Source organism: Gastrolobium bilobum, unplaced genomic scaffold, assembly GCF_033153095.1.
Source record: "Gastrolobium bilobum isolate Gb01-03AN ecotype WA unplaced genomic scaffold, APGP_CSIRO_Gbil_v1 utg184304, whole genome shotgun sequence".
Lineage (NCBI taxonomy): Eukaryota > Viridiplantae > Streptophyta > Magnoliopsida > Fabales > Fabaceae > Gastrolobium > Gastrolobium bilobum.
In genome coordinates, this window is record NW_026898501.1 from 1 (window position 1) to 19,098 (window position 19,098).

General features: G+C 28.7%; 1 protein-coding gene across 1 annotated transcript; it reads right to left on the reverse strand.

The window, feature by feature from the left end:
• Window positions 1–3,907: 3,907 nt before the first annotated feature.
• LOC133316914 (CRC domain-containing protein TSO1-like) lies at window positions 3,908–6,435 on the reverse strand (the record flags this gene model as incomplete). Its single annotated transcript, XM_061518712.1, has 2 exons — window positions 5,944–6,435; window positions 3,908–4,754 (listed from the first exon to the last, which is right to left on the reverse strand). Coding segments are annotated over exons 1-2 (1,339 nt in total), but the record flags the coding sequence as incomplete, so codon positions are not given.
• Window positions 6,436–19,098: the final 12,663 nt, after the last annotated feature.

The window sequence follows — 19,098 nt, forward strand, 5'->3', positions numbered from 1 at the left end:
ACTAATTTTAAATTAATTATTTATACGAATGAGGAGTTTGAAAAGACACGTCTCTTTGATGAAACAAACACCACTAAATTTTTCACCTTCCACTTTTTTATATAAATATGTAGATTTCAGGAAAATCTTTCCACTTTTTCCAATTGCTTTCTTGTGAAATTTTTTACATTATATCATTTAATAATCTTCTCATGCGATTTTTTATCATTTTGTTAATTTTGAAAGGGCTCTTGTAATATATTTTGTTCTAATTTGCAAGGGACGTAATATATTCTATTTTGGAAGAAAATTATCCATTTTATTTAGGCATAGTAAAAGGGGGAAATTGTTTTAAAAAATAAGGGCAATTCTTGAACTCAATTTTTTTTATGCATAAATAAGGGCATAAATTTGAGTATTCCATTTTATTTAGGCAAATCTTCACCACATGCTTTTGGTGATCTTTCATAAATTTGATTTATATTTCTTGCATGCTTTGAGTATTGATTATGACATGCATTTTTTTAAATAATTTTATATACAAAGATTTTGTCTCCCACACGATCCAACATTGTTTTTGCAATAACTAGTGTTTGTCTGTTTGCAAGTATTGAAGATTAAACTATCTACAAAGGGAAAGATTATATATTTACAAATTTTTTGTTTACAAACTACACTATGTTTAATCGGTCATACTTTTCCTAAGAGTGTATGATCAATCATACTTAGTGTAATTTGTAAAAAAAAAATTACAAACGGATTCTTCCCCATCTGCAAAATAGATATTGAACAGTATAATATTTATGATAGAGTAGGTGTTGTCTCTATTATATATTTCTTACGTTGTTGAAGCTAAAAATCAGGAAGGAATTTTATGCATTGTTACATTTTATGATGGAGTTGCTGATGTCTCTATTATATCCTTTTGGGAAGTATTCTGTGTAATTTTTGCATTTTAATTATGCTTTGGGATATATTAGTGAATATTGTTACAAAATTTAACTGTCATATAAGTATGGGTAAAAAAAAAAATTCAATTTAGTAAAAGAGAGTACCGTAGTATTGAAGAAATTTCCCATATATAGACACCTTTTAAATTAATGTTGTGTATACGGTATCCGGGGCCTAAATGGGCCAGGTTAGGTCTGACTTTGACTTTGATAGCCTAAGCCTATGTAAAATATTTAGAGTCTATATTGTTATGTTAGCTTGATAAAGGCTTGATGTACAGATCTGGTCTGGCCTATTATAAAAAACTAAAAAGTCTACCACAGCTTGTGAGGCCTACCAAGTTTTATAAGCTCAAGCCAAATTGAAATGTAAAATATAAAATTTCTTATTCACAAAGATCACATGAAATAATATTTTCATTAACAACACATGAAATAATATTTTTATTAATAACACATGAAATAATGTTCATAAATATCACATGAAAATGTTCATAAAGATCACATGAAATATTCATAAAGAACATATGAAAATTTCATATATGTATATATATATATATAATTTTCACTATCTTTACTAATTTAATTTTATATTATATTTTATATTTTATATTTTAAATAAATATTTATTATTTGTTAAAATAACATCAATGCTATTATTTTAAAAATTAATGTTACAAATTATGATTTCAAAATATATCTTTAAGTGAACAATATATATCATGAAAATATTATATTATTAAAAAAGTTAAAGAAATTTAGGCCATACTTTTTAAAGTTGACCTATGTCTTAATTTTTGAATGAACTTTTCTAAAAGCCTAGACATGCTCTATTTAGAGGATAGAGTAAGCCAGGTCATATCTAACATAGACCAGATTGTAGACGCATGTTAGGTCATCTGACATATTTACATGCCTGACTGTATGTAAATTTTAAACTACTTTTACATTTTGTGATATTTTGGTGTCATCCGGTTCAATTATAACTCAAGTCAAAATAATAATTATTCGCTTTTCTTTTAGGAATAAAACTAAATAAAAAATAAAATTAATGGTTTTAGAAAAATTAGTAGAAATAATGAAATAAGTCTTTTATTTTTTCTACTAATTTCATTATTTCATTATTTCATTTACTTTTATGTCTAACCTGGCCAATTTAGGCCCCTGATACCGTATACATAGCATTAATTTAAAAGGTGTCTATATATGGGAGATTTCTTCAATACTACGGTACTCTCTTTTACTAAAATGGAATTTTTTTTTACCCATACTTATATGACAGTCAAATTTTGTAACACTATTCACTAATATGTCCCAAAGCATAATTAAAATGTAAAAATTACACAGAATACTTCCCAAAAGGATATAATAGAGACATCAGCAACTCCATCATAAAATGTACAAATGCATAAAATTCCTTCCTGATTTTTAGCTTCAACAATGTAAAAAATATATAATAGAGACAACACCTACTCTATCATAACAATATCTATTTTGCAGATGGGGAAGAATCTGTTTATAATTTTTTTTTTTACAAATTACACTAAGTATGACTGATCATACACTCTTTGGAAAAGTATGACCGATTAAACATAGTGTAGTTTGTAAACAAAAAATTTGTAAATATATAATCTTTCCCTTTGTAGATAGTTTAATCTTCAATACTTGCAAACAGAAAAACACTAGTTATTGCAAAAACAATGTTGGATCGTGTGGGAGACAAAATCTTTGTATATAAAATTATTTAAAAAAATGCATGTCATAATCAATACTCAAAGCATGCAATAAATATAAATCAAATTTATGCAAGATCACCAAAAGCATGTGGTGAAGAACAAAAAAAAATTGAGTTCAAGAATTGTCCTTATTTTTTAAAACAATTTCCCCCTTTTACTATGCCTAAATAAAATGGATAATTTTCTTCCAAAATAGAATATATTACGTCTCTTGCAAATTAGAACAAAATATATTACAAGAGCCCTTTCAAAATTAACAAAATGATAAAAAATCGCATGAGAAGATTATTGAATGATATAATGTAAAAAAATTCACAGGAAAGCAATAGGAAAAAGTGGAAAGATTTTCCTGAAATCTTCATATTTATATAAAAAAGTGGAAGGTAAAAAATTTAGTGGTGTCTGTTTCATCAAAGAGACGTGTCTTTTCAAACTCCTCATTCGTATAAATAATTAATTTAAAATTAGTGAAGTATACATTAACTATGCATACATAATCAGAACACAATTTCTGCGATGGTAAACTTGTGTACGAGTGTCACTAGTTCACAGGTATACTATTATTATTATTATTATTACTATTATTACTTGTAGTATAAGAGACATTTTTTCACTTTTTCCTCCTTACAGGGCAATTCACTCTCCCGAATTTCATAGGAGTTAATTGACCGTTATCACAAGAATTATTAAACCCTTATTATATTATATGGAGATAAATTTTATCATTTTACACAAAAATAATATATAAGTGAAGTTCAAAAAAAAATATGAGAAGACAAAAAAATAAAGATAAAACCCATCTTTTAATGGAATGTAAAAGTAACATGAGAAAATTTTCTTATATAAAATAGAAAATTATTTCCTTATTATTATTATTATTATTATTTTCTTTATTTTGTTTTACAAGAGCACAACTTATTATTACCGAAGTAAAAAGAAGCTCAATAGACATAAACCTAAGCATAGCATCTATTGCAACAAACTAAATACAAGCTTAAAAAGAGGGGAGGAAACATAGAGGGCTAACTTACTAGAAAAAAATATCCTCACTCTAATTATGAGGGGCTGAGAAAAGGAAAGGAAGGTATTGATTGTGATATCAACTTGTTGATGCCACCTCTGCTACTAGGAGATGATCCCAAGTCACAATTAGCAGAAGAGATATCCTCTTGCCATTTGGAGAAGAAATTTTGACGCAAGTGATATGAGAGCCATCACCTAAAGTGATTAATTAATTAATACCTGTCATTTTTTCACATGTTTGTGGTTCTTCTGTATCAGCTTCTATTCCTATTGTAGGAGAACCATCCTTTATATTCTTTCTACCATATGTGTTCTTGCAACCTTTACATCTGCAATTAATAGAACAACCAACACAATTCTGAAAACATTCACAATATTTCTTCAAGCAACGTGATTTCTTGCAGCTGCATCCTCTTTTATGTCGAGCTGAACCTGATGCTGGAGTATTTTTCTGATCATCATCCCCGGTTCCAATGACTTTAGGATCGAATGCATTTGGGTTTTGAGATTCAATCTTCTTTCGAGTTAGAATAAGAGTATCTTCATGAATTGGTTTGTTGAAGCAATCCTTACAACCACAAGGTTCTAAGCAATAGACACCAGAAGCAAAGCACTCACAAAAAAGCTTCAAACATTTTGATTTCTTGCAATTGCAACGTTTGCATCCCTGATCAGTTTCTTCCATTTTTCGCCTTTTCTTGTTGGAGCTGTTCTGATTGAAATCTTCTTCTGCTGGTTGAACTTGATTCTCTGGTGGATCCAATTCTCTTTTGGATGATTGAGTTACCAATTGTGAATGCTCATGTTCTTGGCTTATAGAGAGATTGAAGGAAGAAGTGACACCTTTGTAATCTTTTAAGCTTGGAAGTGTGTTCAAGTGTGAACTAATTTCTGGCAAAGTGAAACTTTGTGAATTCCCATTGCAATTCGTAGGAAGAAGAAGATGGTTTTCATTAGCAACATTCTTCTCAACATACTGTGATGTAGTGTTTGAATTCTTATTTCTTTGCTCACTGGCCACTTCAAAGTCTATACAGCGTATCCATGAACCATGGTGCAAAACAAGCTTAAAACAAAAGAAAAAAAGAATCATTATAAAATGATTATGTCTTGTTTTATTATTTTCACGTCAGAAAAATATAATGATTGAATTTTTGCCATGATGTACATATAAAGTAATGATTGGAAATGCTACATCAATATAAACCATAACAAAAGGTGACTAGCAAGAGTGATATGCAATTATACACATAAATAATAGGAAAAAAGATGGTTATATAATTTAAAGAAAAGTTGACCAATGTCTCTGTAGTTTCCTCCAGAATCACTTATGCCCTTGTGGTTTTTTTATCACATATGCTCCTGTGATTTGCAAAAGGGTATATTTTTTTATCACATATGTCCCTGTGATTTTTATTTTTTACAAAGAACAGGGACATATGTGATAAAAAAATCACAGGGACATAGATGATTCTGAAGCAAATTAGAAGGGCATTGGTGAACTTTTCCCTATAATTTAATGGTGTACTAGTACATATACCAGTATAATACATGCACCATTTGCAGTTAGAATATTTTTTCAAGAAAAAGGTTTTTTTTATCTATATTTACAAGATAGAATATTGTTATTTCCAATTAGTGTGACGACTAATGTTTACTACCAGATTGTTTTATCGTTAGATCGATTATGTTGATCCAACGGTTCTGATTTAACTTTCTATAAACCTTTTTTCTTCTCTCTATATTTAATACTTTATATTTATTTTCACATTTGTATGATTATGATTTCCCATATTTAATGTGAATATGGGGAACTATAACCATACAAATGTGGGAATAAATATAACCCTACGGTGAAATAAACTAGTAGTGACATTTGTAGTAACACTAATTGGTAATAACAATATTCTATCTCTATTTATAATGAGTAATGATACTCATATATATTCATATCAACCAAACATAACCTACAAAAATCATGCCTTTGAGATAAACTCTTGGATACATTCATCCAACCTAAAAAACGAGAAAACCCTAGTCCACAAAACTTTCCAACTTGCGAGAATAAGAATTAGGGTTGTCAGTCATACATAGTTGTACCCTTGTATTTTTTTTTATAAAGAGTTTGTTTTAGGACTCAAGCATGTGATCTTCACGGTCAGAACAAAAAACCTTACCAAAGTCTAGCTAGCCCTTGGAAACATACAACCTACATGCAATAAAATATATAATACACATAAATTTCCCTTTCCTACCTCATCATTTGTCTTCGCATTTGGATTGCTCATCATCAAAGCAACATTGGCAAGATTGTCCTGATGTGTATGGTCTGTGACTGTGGCTGCTATTGGCTCAAAACAATGATCTTGGATATCAAGTTCAGAACCAGAAGCAACTGAATCAACAACGTGCATTATCCCATCATTATTGGTGGTAATTTCATACAATTCTCTTGAGCAATGATGCGCATGAGTAGAATCTGCAAGAGCCAGATCACTTGAGTAAACATCATTTCCATATTCTGAAGAAACCTTAGCCTTTGATGTGCCAAATGAGTTGAAACAGCTAGCATGGGGTGATGCGAAAACACGAGGAGGGGATGAAAAGATGAGTGAATTGAACGTCTGAATATTGTTAAGAGACTTAAGGGGCTTCAAAGGAGATAAATTATTGATATAGTTGAACACAGGTGAATCCTCTAAGTTAGGGGAGGGAGTGTTCATTTGGTTCCCCTTTGGTGTCTCCATGTTCAGAGAGGCACCACCTCGCTCTTCTCTTTCTCTAAATGTGGTCTTTTATGAATTTTATAGATGAAATGAGGGTTCAAGAAGTGATAAAGAAAAATAATAATGATAATAAGTGTAATTGTTACCTAAATTAAGAAGATTTAATTGAATGATAATAATTAAAAAAATTATTTGATTGAATAATTATAATTTTTAAGCGTAATCACAGAACACTCAACTTGAATATTAAAGTCCTTTTATTTTCCATTTTGTGTCTCACTTGTATATTTACATAGTTTCCTTTTGTCATTGATAAGGGTATATTTGAATGTAGATTCAATGAGGAAGGAACGAGTAATTTTTCGTTTTTAAGTAAATATTTATAACATTTTAAAAAAATTACAGTAATTTTTTTATTTAACATTTAAGTTATCCATCTTATGACTTAGATTGGGCCTTGTACCACCATCCATATTTAAATTCAACATTTTAAACCATTTCAAATTTTGAATTTTAGATCAGATAACCAATTTCAACATAAAAAGCAATTAAAACAGCAGACTTTTTTTTGGATACCAATGTGATGGGCAGTGAAATATTCAATGCCTTATCTACTACCACAAATGGTCATTTAATTATTAGATTTAAAAATTAAAATTTGATTTTTAAAAGTAATTCTTTTCCCACCATCCATATTTAAATTCAACATTTTAAACCATTTCAAATTTCGAATTTTAGATCAGATGACCAATTCCAACATAAAAAGCAATTAAAACAGCTGATTTCTTTCTGGATACCAATGTGATGGGAAGTGGGACATTCAATGCCTTGTCTGCCACCACAAATGGTTATTAATTTTTTGGATTTAAAAATTAAAATTCCATTTTAAAAGAATTTCTTTTTCCCACCATCCATATTTAAATTCAAAATTTTAAACCATTTCAAATTTTGAATTTTAGATCATATGACCAATTCCAACATAAAAAGAAATTAAAACAGCTGATTTCTTTTTGGATACCAATGTGATGGGTAGTGGGAAATTCAATGCCTTGTCTGCCACCACAAATGGTCATTTAATTATTCGATTTAAAAATTAAAATTCGATTTTTAAAAGTAATTCTTTTCCCACCATCCATATTTAAATTCAAAATTTTAAACCATTTCAAATTTTGAATTTTAGATCAGATGACAAATTCCAACATAAAAAGCAATTAAAACAGCTGATTTCTTTCTGGATACCACCGTGATGGGGAGTGGGACATTCAATGTTTTGTCTGCCACCACAAATGGTTATTAAATTTTTTGATTTAAAAATTAAAATTCGATTTTTAAAAGAATTTTTTTTCCGACCATCCATATTTAAATTCAAAATTTTAAACCATTTCAAATTTTAAGTTTTAGATCAGATGACCAATTCCAACATAAAAAGCAATTAAAACAGCTGATTTCTTTTTGGATACCAATGTGATGGGTAGTGGGAAATTCAATGCCTTGTCTGCCACCACAAATGGTCATTTAATTATTCGATTTAAAAATTAAAATTCGATTTTTAAAAGTAATTCTTTTCCACCATCCATATTTAAATTCAAAATTTTAAACCATTTCAAATTTCGAATTTTAGATCAGATGACCAATTCCAACATAAAAAGCAATTAAAACAGCTGATTTCTTTTTGGATACCAATGTGATGGGCAGTGGGACATTCAATGCCTTGTCTGCCACCACAAATGGTCATTTAATTATTCGATTTAAAAATTAAAATTCGATTTTTAAAAGAATTTTTTTTCCCACCATCCATATTTAAATTCAAAATTTTAAACCATTTCAAATTTTGAATTTTAGATCATATGACCAATTCCAACATAAAAAGCAATTAAAACAGCTGATTTCTTTTTGGATACCAATGTGATGGGTAGTGGGAAATTCAATGCCTTGTCTGCCACCACAAATGGTCATTTAATTATTCGATTTAAAAATTAAAATTCGATTTTTAAAAGTAATTCTTTTCCACCATCCATATTTAAATTCAAAATTTTAAACCATTTCAAATTTCGAATTTTAGATCAGATGACCAATTCCAACATAAAAAGCAATTAAAACAGCTGATTTCTTTTTGGATACCACCGTGATGGGGAGTGGGACATTCAATGTTTTGTCTGCCACCACAAATGGTCATTTAATTATTCGATTTAAAAATTAAAATTCGATTTTTAAAAGAATTTTTTTTCCCACCATCCATATTTAAATTCAAAATTTTAAACCATTTCAAATTTCGAATTTTAGATCAGATGACCAATTCCAACATAAAAAGCAATTAAAACAGCTGATTTCTTTTTGGATACCAATGTGATGGGTAGTGGGAAATTCAATGCCTTGTCTGCCACCACAAATGGTCATTTAATTATTCGATTTAAAAATTAAAATTCGATTTTTAAAAGTAATTCTTTTCCCACCATCCATATTTAAATTCAAAATTTTAAACCATTTCAAATTTCGAATTTTAGATCAGATGACAAATTCCAACATAAAAAGCAATTAAAACAGCTGATTTCTTTCTGGATACCACCGTGATGGGGAGTGGTACATTCAATGTTTTGTCTGCCACCACAAATGGTTATTAAATTTTTTGATTTAAAAATTAAAATTTGATTTTTAAAAGTAATTCTTTTCCCACCATCCATATTTAAATTCAAAATTTTAAACCATTTCAAATTTCGAATTTTAGATCAGATGACCAATTCCAACATAAAAAGCAATTAAAACAGCTGATTTCTTTTTGGATACCAATGTGATGGGTAGTGAAACATTCAATGCCCTGTGTGCCACCACAAATGGTCATTTAATTATTCGATTTAAAAATTAAAATTCGATTTTTAAAAGTAATTCTTTTCCCACCATCCATATTTAAATTCAAAATTTTAAACCATTTCAAATTTCGAATTTTAGATCAGATGACAAATTCCAACATAAAAAGCAATTAAAACAGCTGATTTCTTTCTGGATACCACCGTGATGGGGAGTGGGACATTCAATGTTTTGTCTGCCACCACAAATGGTTATTAAATTTTTTGATTTAAAAATTAAAATTCGATTTTTAAAAGAATTTTTTTTCCCACCATCCATATTTAAATTCAAAATTTTAAACCATTTCAAATTTAAAGTTTTAGATCAGATGACCAATTCCAACATAAAAAGCAATTAAAACAGCTGATTTCTTTTTGGATACCAATGTGATGGGTAGTGGGAAATTCAATGCCTTGTCTGCCACCACAAATGGTCATTTAATTATTCGATTTAAAAATTAAAATTCGATTTTTAAAAGTAATTCTTTTCCACCATCCATATTTAAATTCAAAATTTTAAACCATTTCAAATTTCGAATTTTAGATCAGATGACCAATTCCAACATAAAAAGCAATTAAAACAGCTGATTTCTTTTTGGATACCAATGTGATGGGCAGTGGGACATTCAATGCCCTGTCTGCCACCACAAATGGTCATTTAATTATTCGATTTAAAAATTAAAATTCCATTTTAAAAGAATTTCTTTTTCCCACCATCCATATTTAAATTCAAAATTTTAAACCATTTCAAATTTCGAATTTTAGATCATATGACCAATTCCAACATAAAAAGCAATTAAAACAGCTGATTTCTTTTTGGATACCAATGTGATGGGAAGTGGGAAATTCAATGCCTTGTCTGCCACCACAAATGGTCATTTAATTATTCGATTTAAAAATTAAAATTCGATTTTTAAAAGTAATTCTTTTCCCACCATCCATATTTAAATTCAAAATTTTAAACCATTTCAAATTTCGAATTTTAGATCAGATGACAAATTCCAACATAAAAAGCAATTAAAACAGCTGATTTCTTTCTGGATACCACCGTGATGGGGAGTGGGACATTCAATGTTTTGTCTGCCACCACAAATGGTTATTAAATTTTTTGATTTAAAAATTAAAATTTGATTTTTAAAAGTAATTCTTTTCCCACCATCCATATTTAAATTCAAAATTTTAAACCATTTCAAATTTAAAGTTTTAGATCAGATGACCAATTCCAACATAAAAAGCAATTAAAACAGCTGATTTCTTTTTGGATACCAATGTGATGGGTAGTGGGAAATTCAATGCCTTGTCTGCCACCACAAATGGTCATTTAATTATTCGATTTAAAAATTAAAATTCGATTTTTAAAAGTAATTCTTTTCCCACCATCCATATTTAAATTCAAAATTTTAAACCATTTCAAATTTCGAATTTTAGATCAGATGACAAATTCCAACATAAAAAGCAATTAAAACAGCTGATTTCTTTCTGGATACCACCGTGATGGGGAGTGGGACATTCAATGTTTTGTCTGCCACCACAAATGGTTATTAAAATTTTTGATTTAAAAATTAAAATTCGATTTTTAAAAGAATTTTTTTTCCCACCATCCATATTTAAATTCAAAATTTTAAACAATTTCAAATTTAAAGTTGTAGATCAGATGACCAATTCCAACATAAAAAGCAATTAAAACAGCTGATTTCTTTTTGGATACCAATGTGATGGGTAGTGGGAAATTCAATGCCTTGTCTGCCACCACAAATGGTCATTTAATTATTCGATTTAAAAATTAAAATTCGATTTTTAAAAGTAATTCTTTTCCACCATCCATATTTAAATTCAAAATTTTAAACCATTTCAAATTTCGAATTTTAGATCAGATGACCAATTCCAACATAAAAAGCAATTAAAACAGCTGATTTCTTTTTGGATACCAATGTGATGGGCAGTGGGACATTCAATGCCCTTGTCTGCCACCACAAATGGTCATTTAATTATTCGATTTAAAAATTAAAATTCCATTTTAAAAGAATTTCTTTTTCCCACCATCCATATTTAAATTCAAAATTTTAAACCATTTCAAATTTCGAATTTTAGATCATATGACCAATTCCAACATAAAAAGCAATTAAAACAGCTGATTTCTTTTTGGATACCAATGTGATGGCTAGTGGGAAATTCAATGCCTTGTCTGCCACCACAAATGGTCATTTAATTATTCGATTTAAAAATTAAAATTCGATTTTTAAAAGTAATTCTTTTCCCACCATCCATATTTAAATTCAAAATTTTAAACCATTTCAAATTTCGAATTTTAGATCAGATGACAAATTCCAACATAAAAAGCAATTAAAACAGCTGATTTCTTTCTGGATACCACCGTGATGGGGAGTGGGACATTCAATGTTTTGTCTGCCACCACAAATGGTTATTAAATTTTTTGATTTAAAAATTAAAATTCGATTTTTAAAAGAATTTTTTTTCCCACCATCCATATTTAAATTCAAAATTTTAAACCATTTCAAATTTAAAGTTTTAGATCAGATGACCAATTCCAACATAAAAAGCAATTAAAACAGCTGATTTCTTTTTGGATACCAATGTGATGGGTAGTGGGAAATTCAATGCCTTGTCTGCCACCACAAATGGTCATTTAATTATTCGATTTAAAAATTAAAATTCGATTTTTAAAAGTAATTCTTTTCCACCATCCATATTTAAATTCAAAATTTTAAACCATTTCAAATTTCGAATTTTAGATCAGATGACAAATTCCAACATAAAAAGCAATTTCTTTCTGGATTAAAACAGCCACCACAAATGGTCATTTAATTTTCGATTTAAAAATTAAAATTCGATTTTTAAAAGAATTTTTTTTCCCACCATCCATATTTAAATTCAAAATTTTAAACCATTTCCAATGACCAATTCCAACATAAAAAGCAATTAAAACAGCTGATTTCTTTTTGGATACCAATGTGATGGGCAGTGGGACATTCAATGCCTTGTCTGCCACCACAAATGGTCATTTAATTATTCGATTTAAAAATTAAAATTCGATTTTTAAAAGTAATTCTTTTCCCACCATCCATATTTAAATTCAAAATTTTAAACCATTTCAAATTTCGAATTTTAGATCAGATGACCAATTCCAACATAAAAAGCAATTAAAACAGCTGATTTCTTTTTGGATACCAATGTGATGGGTAGTGGGAAATTCAATGCCTTGTCTGCCACCACAAATGGTCATTTAATTATTCGATTTAAAAATTAAAATTCGATTTTTAAAAGTAATTCTTTTCCCACCATCCATATTTAAATTCAAAATTTTAAACCATTTCAAATTTCGAATTTTAGATCAGATGACAAATTCCAACATAAAAAGCAATTAAAACAGCTGATTTCTTTCTGGATACCACCGTGATGGGGAGTGGGACATTCAATGTTTTGTCTGCCACCACAAATGGTTATTAAATTTTTTGATTTAAAAATTAAAATTCGATTTTTAAAAGAATTTTTTTTCCCACCATCCATATTTAAATTCAAAATTTTAAACCATTTCAAATTTAAAGTTTTAGATCAGATGACCAATTCCAACATAAAAAGCAATTAAAACAGCTGATTTCTTTTTGGATACCAATGTGATGGGTAGTGGGAAATTCAATGCCTTGTCTGCCACCACAAATGGTCATTTAATTATTCGATTTAAAAATTAAAATTCGATTTTTAAAAGTAATTCTTTTCCACCATCCATATTTAAATTCAAAATTTTAAACCATTTCAAATTTCGAATTTTAGATCAGATGACAAATTCCAACATAAAAAGCAATTAAAACAGCTGATTTCTTTTTGGATACCAATGTGATGGGCAGTGGGACATTCAATGCCCTTGTCTGCCACCACAAATGGTCATTTAATTATTCGATTTAAAAATTAAAATTCGATTTTTAAAAGAATTTTTTTTCCCACCATCCATATTTAAATTCAAAATTTTAAACCATTTCAAATTTCGAATTTTAGATCAGATGACCAATTCCAACATAAAAAGCAATTAAAACAGCTGATTTCTTTTTGGATACCAATGTGATGGGCAGTGGGACATTCAATGCCTTGTCTGCCACCACAAATGGTCATTTAATTATTCGATTTAAAAATTAAAATTCGATTTTTAAAAGTAATTCTTTTCCCACCATCCATATTTAAATTCAAAATTTTAAACCATTTCAAATTTCGAATTTTAGATCAGATGACCAATTCCAACATAAAAAGCAATTAAAACAGCTGATTTCTTTTTGGATACCACCGTGATGGGGAGTGGGACATTCAATGCCCTGTGTGCCACCACAAATGGTCATTTAATTATTCGATTTAAAAATTAAAATTCGATTTTTAAAAGTAATTCTTTTCCCACCATCCATATTTAAATTCAAAATTTTAAACCATTTCAAATTTCGAATTTTAGATCAGATGACAAATTCCAACATAAAAAGCAATTAAAACAGCTGATTTCTTTCTGGATACCACCGTGATGGGGAGTGGGACATTCAATGTTTTGTCTGCCACCACAAATGGTTATTAAATTTTTTGATTTAAAAATTAAAATTCGATTTTTAAAAGAATTTTTTTTCCCACCATCCATATTTAAATTCAAAATTTTAAACCATTTCAAATTTAAAGTTTTAGATCAGATGACCAATTCCAACATAAAAAGCAATTAAAACAGCTGATTTCTTTTTGGATACCAATGTGATGGGTAGTGGGAAATTCAATGCCTTGTCTGCCACCACAAATGGTCATTTAATTATTCGATTTAAAAATTAAAATTCGATTTTTAAAAGTAATTCTTTTCCACCATCCATATTTAAATTCAAAATTTTAAACCATTTCAAATTTCGAATTTTAGATCAGATGACCAATTCCAACATAAAAAGCAATTAAAACAGCTGATTTCTTTTTGGATACCAATGTGATGGGCAGTGGGACATTCAATGCCCTGTCTGCCACCACAAATGGTCATTTAATTATTCGATTTAAAAATTAAAATTCCATTTTAAAAGAATTTCTTTTTCCCACCATCCATATTTAAATTCAAAATTTTAAACCATTTCAAATTTCGAATTTTAGATCATATGACCAATTCCAACATAAAAAGCAATTAAAACAGCTGATTTCTTTTTGGATACCAATGTGATGGCTAGTGGGAAATTCAATGCCTTGTCTGCCACCACAAATGGTCATTTAATTATTCGATTTAAAAATTAAAATTCGATTTTTAAAAGTAATTCTTTTCCCACCATCCATATTTAAATTCAAAATTTTAAACCATTTCAAATTTCGAATTTTAGATCAGATGACAAATTCCAACATAAAAAGCAATTAAAACAGCTGATTTCTTTCTGGATACCACCGTGATGGGGAGTGGGACATTCAATGTTTTGTCTGCCACCACAAATGGTTATTAAATTTTTTGATTTAAAAATTAAAATTCGATTTTTAAAAGAATTTTTTTTTCCCACCATCCATATTTAAATTCAAAATTTTAAACCATTTCAAATTTAAAGTTTTAGATCAGATGACCAATTCCAACATAAAAAGCAATTAAAACAGCTGATTTCTTTTTGGATACCAATGTGATGGGTAGTGGGAAATTCAATGCCTTGTCTGCCACCACAAATGGTCATTTAATTATTCGATTTAAAAATTAAAATTCGATTTTTAAAAGTAATTCTTTTCCACCATCCATATTTAAATTCAAAATTTTAAACCATTTCAAATTTCGAATTTTAGATCAGATGACAAATTCCAACATAAAAAGCAATTAAAACAGCTGATTTCTTTCTGGATACCACCGTGATGGGGAGTGGGAAATTCAATGCCTTGTCTGCCACCACAAATGGTCATTTAATTATTCGATTTAAAAATTAAAATTCGATTTTTAAAAGAATTTTTTTTCCCACCATCCATATTTAAATTCAAAATTTTAAACCATTTCAAATTTTAAGTTTTAGATTAGATGACCAATTCCAACATAAAAAGCAATTAAAACAGCTGATTTCTTTTTGGATACCAATGTGATGGGCAGAGGGACATTCAATGCCTTGTCTGCCACTACAAATGGTCATTTAATTATTCGATTTAAAAATTAAAATTCGATTTTTAAAAGTAATTCTTTTCCCACCATCCATATTTAAATTCAAAATTTTAAACCATTTCAAATTTCGAATTTTAGATCAGATGACCAATTCCAACATAAAAAGCAATTAAAACAGCTGATTTCTTTTTGGATACCAATGTGATGGGCAGAGGGACATTCAATGCCTTGTCTGCCACCACAAATGGTCATTTAATTATTCGATTTAAAAATTAAAATTCGATTTTTAAAAGTAATTCTTTTCCCACCATCCATATTTAAATTCAAAATTTTAAACCATTTCAAATTTCGAATTTTAGATCAGATGACCAATTCCAACATAAAAAGCAATTAAAACAGCTGATTTCTTTTTGGATACCAATGTGATGGGCAGTGGGACATTTAATGCCCTGTCTGCCACCACAAATGGTCATTTAATTATTCGATTTAAAAATTAAAATTCCATTTTAAAAGAATTTCTTTTTCCCACCATCCATATTTAAATTCAAAATTTTAAACCATTTCAAATTTTGAATTTTAGATCATATGACCAATTCCAACATAAAAAGCAATTAAAACAGCTGATTTCTTTTTGGATACCAATGTGATGGGTAGTGGGAAATTCAATGCCTTGTCTGCCACCACAAATGGTCATTTAATTATTCGATTTAAAAATTAAAATTCGATTTTTAAAAGTAATTCTTTTCCACCATCCATATTTAAATTCAAAATTTTAAACCATTTCAAATTTCGAATTTTAGATCAGATGACAAATTCCAACATAAAAAGCAATTAAAACAGCTGATTTCTTTCTGGATACCACCGTGATGGGGAGTGGGACATTCAATGTTTTGTCTGCCACCACAAATGGTTATTAAATTTTTTGATTTAAAAATTAAAATTCGATTTTTAAAGGAATTTTTTTTCCCACCATCCATATTTAAATTCAAAATTTTAAACCATTTCAAATTTTAAGTTTTAGATTAGATGACCAATTCCAACATAAAAAGCAATTAAAACAGCTGATTTCTTTTTGGATACCAATGTGATGGGCAGAGGGACATTCAATGCCTTGTCTGCCACTACAAATGGTCATTTAATTATTCGATTTAAAAATTAAAATTCGATTTTTAAAAGTAATTCTTTTCCCACCATCCATATTTAAATTCAAAATTTTAAACCATTTCAAATTTCGAATTTTAGATCAGATGACCAATTCCAACATAAAAAGCAATTAAAACAGCTGATTTCTTTTTGGATACCAATGTGATGGGCAGTGAGACATTCAATGCCCTGTGTGCCACCACAAATGGTCATTTAATTATTCGATTTAAAAATTAAAATTCGATTTTTAAAAGTAATTCTTTTCCCACCATCCATATTTAAATTCAAAATTTTAAACCATTTCAAATTTCGAATTTTAGATCATATGACCAATTCCAACATAAAAAGCAATTAAAACAGCTGATTTCTTTTTGGATACCAATGTGATGGCTAGTGGGAAATTCAATGCCTTGTCTGCCACCACAAATGGTCATTTAATTATTCGATTTAAAAATTAAAATTCGATTTTTAAAAGTAATTCTTTTCCACCATCCATATTTAAATTCAAAATTTTAAACCATTTCAAATTTTAAGTTTTAGATTAGATGACCAATTCCAACATAAAAAGCAATTAAAACAGCTGATTTCTTTTTGGATACCAATGTGATGGGCAAAGGGACATTCAATGCCTTGTCTGCCACTACAAATGGTCATTTAATTATTCGATTTAAAAATTAAAATTCGATTTTTAAAAGTAATTCTTTTCCCACCATCCATATTTAAATTCAAAATTTTAAACCATTTCAAATTTCGAATTTTAGATCAGATGACAAATTCCAACATAAAAAGCAATTAAAACAGCTGATTTCTTTCTGGATACCACCGTGATGGGGAGTGGGACATTCAATGTTTTGTCTGCCACCACAAATGGTTATTAAAATTTTTGATTTAAAAATTAAAATTCGATTTTAAAAGAATTTTTTTTCCCACCATCCATATTTAAATTCAAAATTTTAAACAATTTCAAATTTAAAGTTGTAGATCAGATGACCAATTCCAACATAAAAAGCAATTAAAACAGCTGATTTCTTTTTGGATACCAATGTGATTGGCAGTGGGACATTCAATGCCCTGTCTACCACCACAAATGGTCATTTAATTATTCGATTTAAAAATTAAAATTACATTTTAAAAGAATTTCTTTTTCCCACCATCCATATTTAAATTCAAAATTTTAAACCATTTCAAATTTTGAATTTTAGATCAGATGACCAATTCCAACATAAAAAGCAATTAAAACAGCTGATTTCTTTTTGGATACCAATGTGATGGGCAGTGGGACATTCAATGCCCTGTCTGCCACCACAAATGGTCATTTAATTATTCTATTTAAAAATTAAAATTCCATTTTAAAAGAATTTCTTTTTCCCACCATCCATATTTAAATTCAAAATTTTAAACCATTTCAAATTTCGAATTTTAGATCGGATGACCAATTCCAACATAAAAAGACATTAAAACAGCTGATTTCTTTTTGGATACCAATGTGATGGGCAGAGGGACATTCAATGCCTTGTGTGCCACCACAAATGGTCATTTAATTATTCGATTTAAAAATTAATTTCGATTTTTAAAAGTAATTCTTTTCCCACCATCCATATTTAAATTCAAAATTTTAAACCATTTCAAATTTCGAATTTTAGATCAGATGACCAATTCCAACATAAAAAGCAATTAAAACAGCTGATTTCTTTTTGGATACCAATGTGATGGGCAGTGGGACATTCAATGCCCTGTGTGCCACCACAAATGGTCATTTAATTATTCGATTTAAAAAGTGAAATTCGATTTTTAAAAGAAATTCTTTTCCCACCATCCATATTTAAATTCAAAATTTTAAACCATTTCAAATTTCGAAATTTAGATCAGATGACAAATTCCAACATAAAAAGCAATTAAAACACCTGATTTCTTTTTGGATACCAATGTGATGGGTAGTGGAAAATTCAATGCCTTGTCTGCTACCACAAATTGTCATTTAATTATTCGATTTAAAAATTAAAATTCGATTTTTAAAAGTAATTCTTTTCCACCATCCATATTTAAATTCAAAATTTTAAACTATTTCAAATTTCGAATTTTAGATCAGATGACCAATTCCAACATAAAAAGCAATTAAAACAGCTGATTTCTTTTTGGATACCAATGTGATGGGCACTGGGACATTCAATGCCCTGTCTGCCACCACAAATGGTCATTTAATTATTCTATTTAAAAATTAAAATTCCATTTTAAAAGAATTTCTTTTTCCCACCATCCATATTTAAATTCAAAATTTTAAACCATTTCAAATTTTGAATTTTATATCATATGACCAATTCCAAAATAAAAAGCAATTAAAACAGCTGGTTTCTTTTTGGATACCAATGTGATGGGAAGTGGGAAATTCAATACCTTGTCTGCCACCACAAATGGTCATTTAATTATTCGATTTAAAAATTAAAATTCGATTTTTAAAAGTAATTCTTTTCCACCATCCATATTTAAATTCAAAATTTTAAACTATTTCAAATTTCGAATTTTAGATCAGATGACCAATTCCAACATAAAAAGCAATTAAAACAGCTGATTTCTTTTTGGATACCAATGTGATGGGCAGTGGGACATTCAATG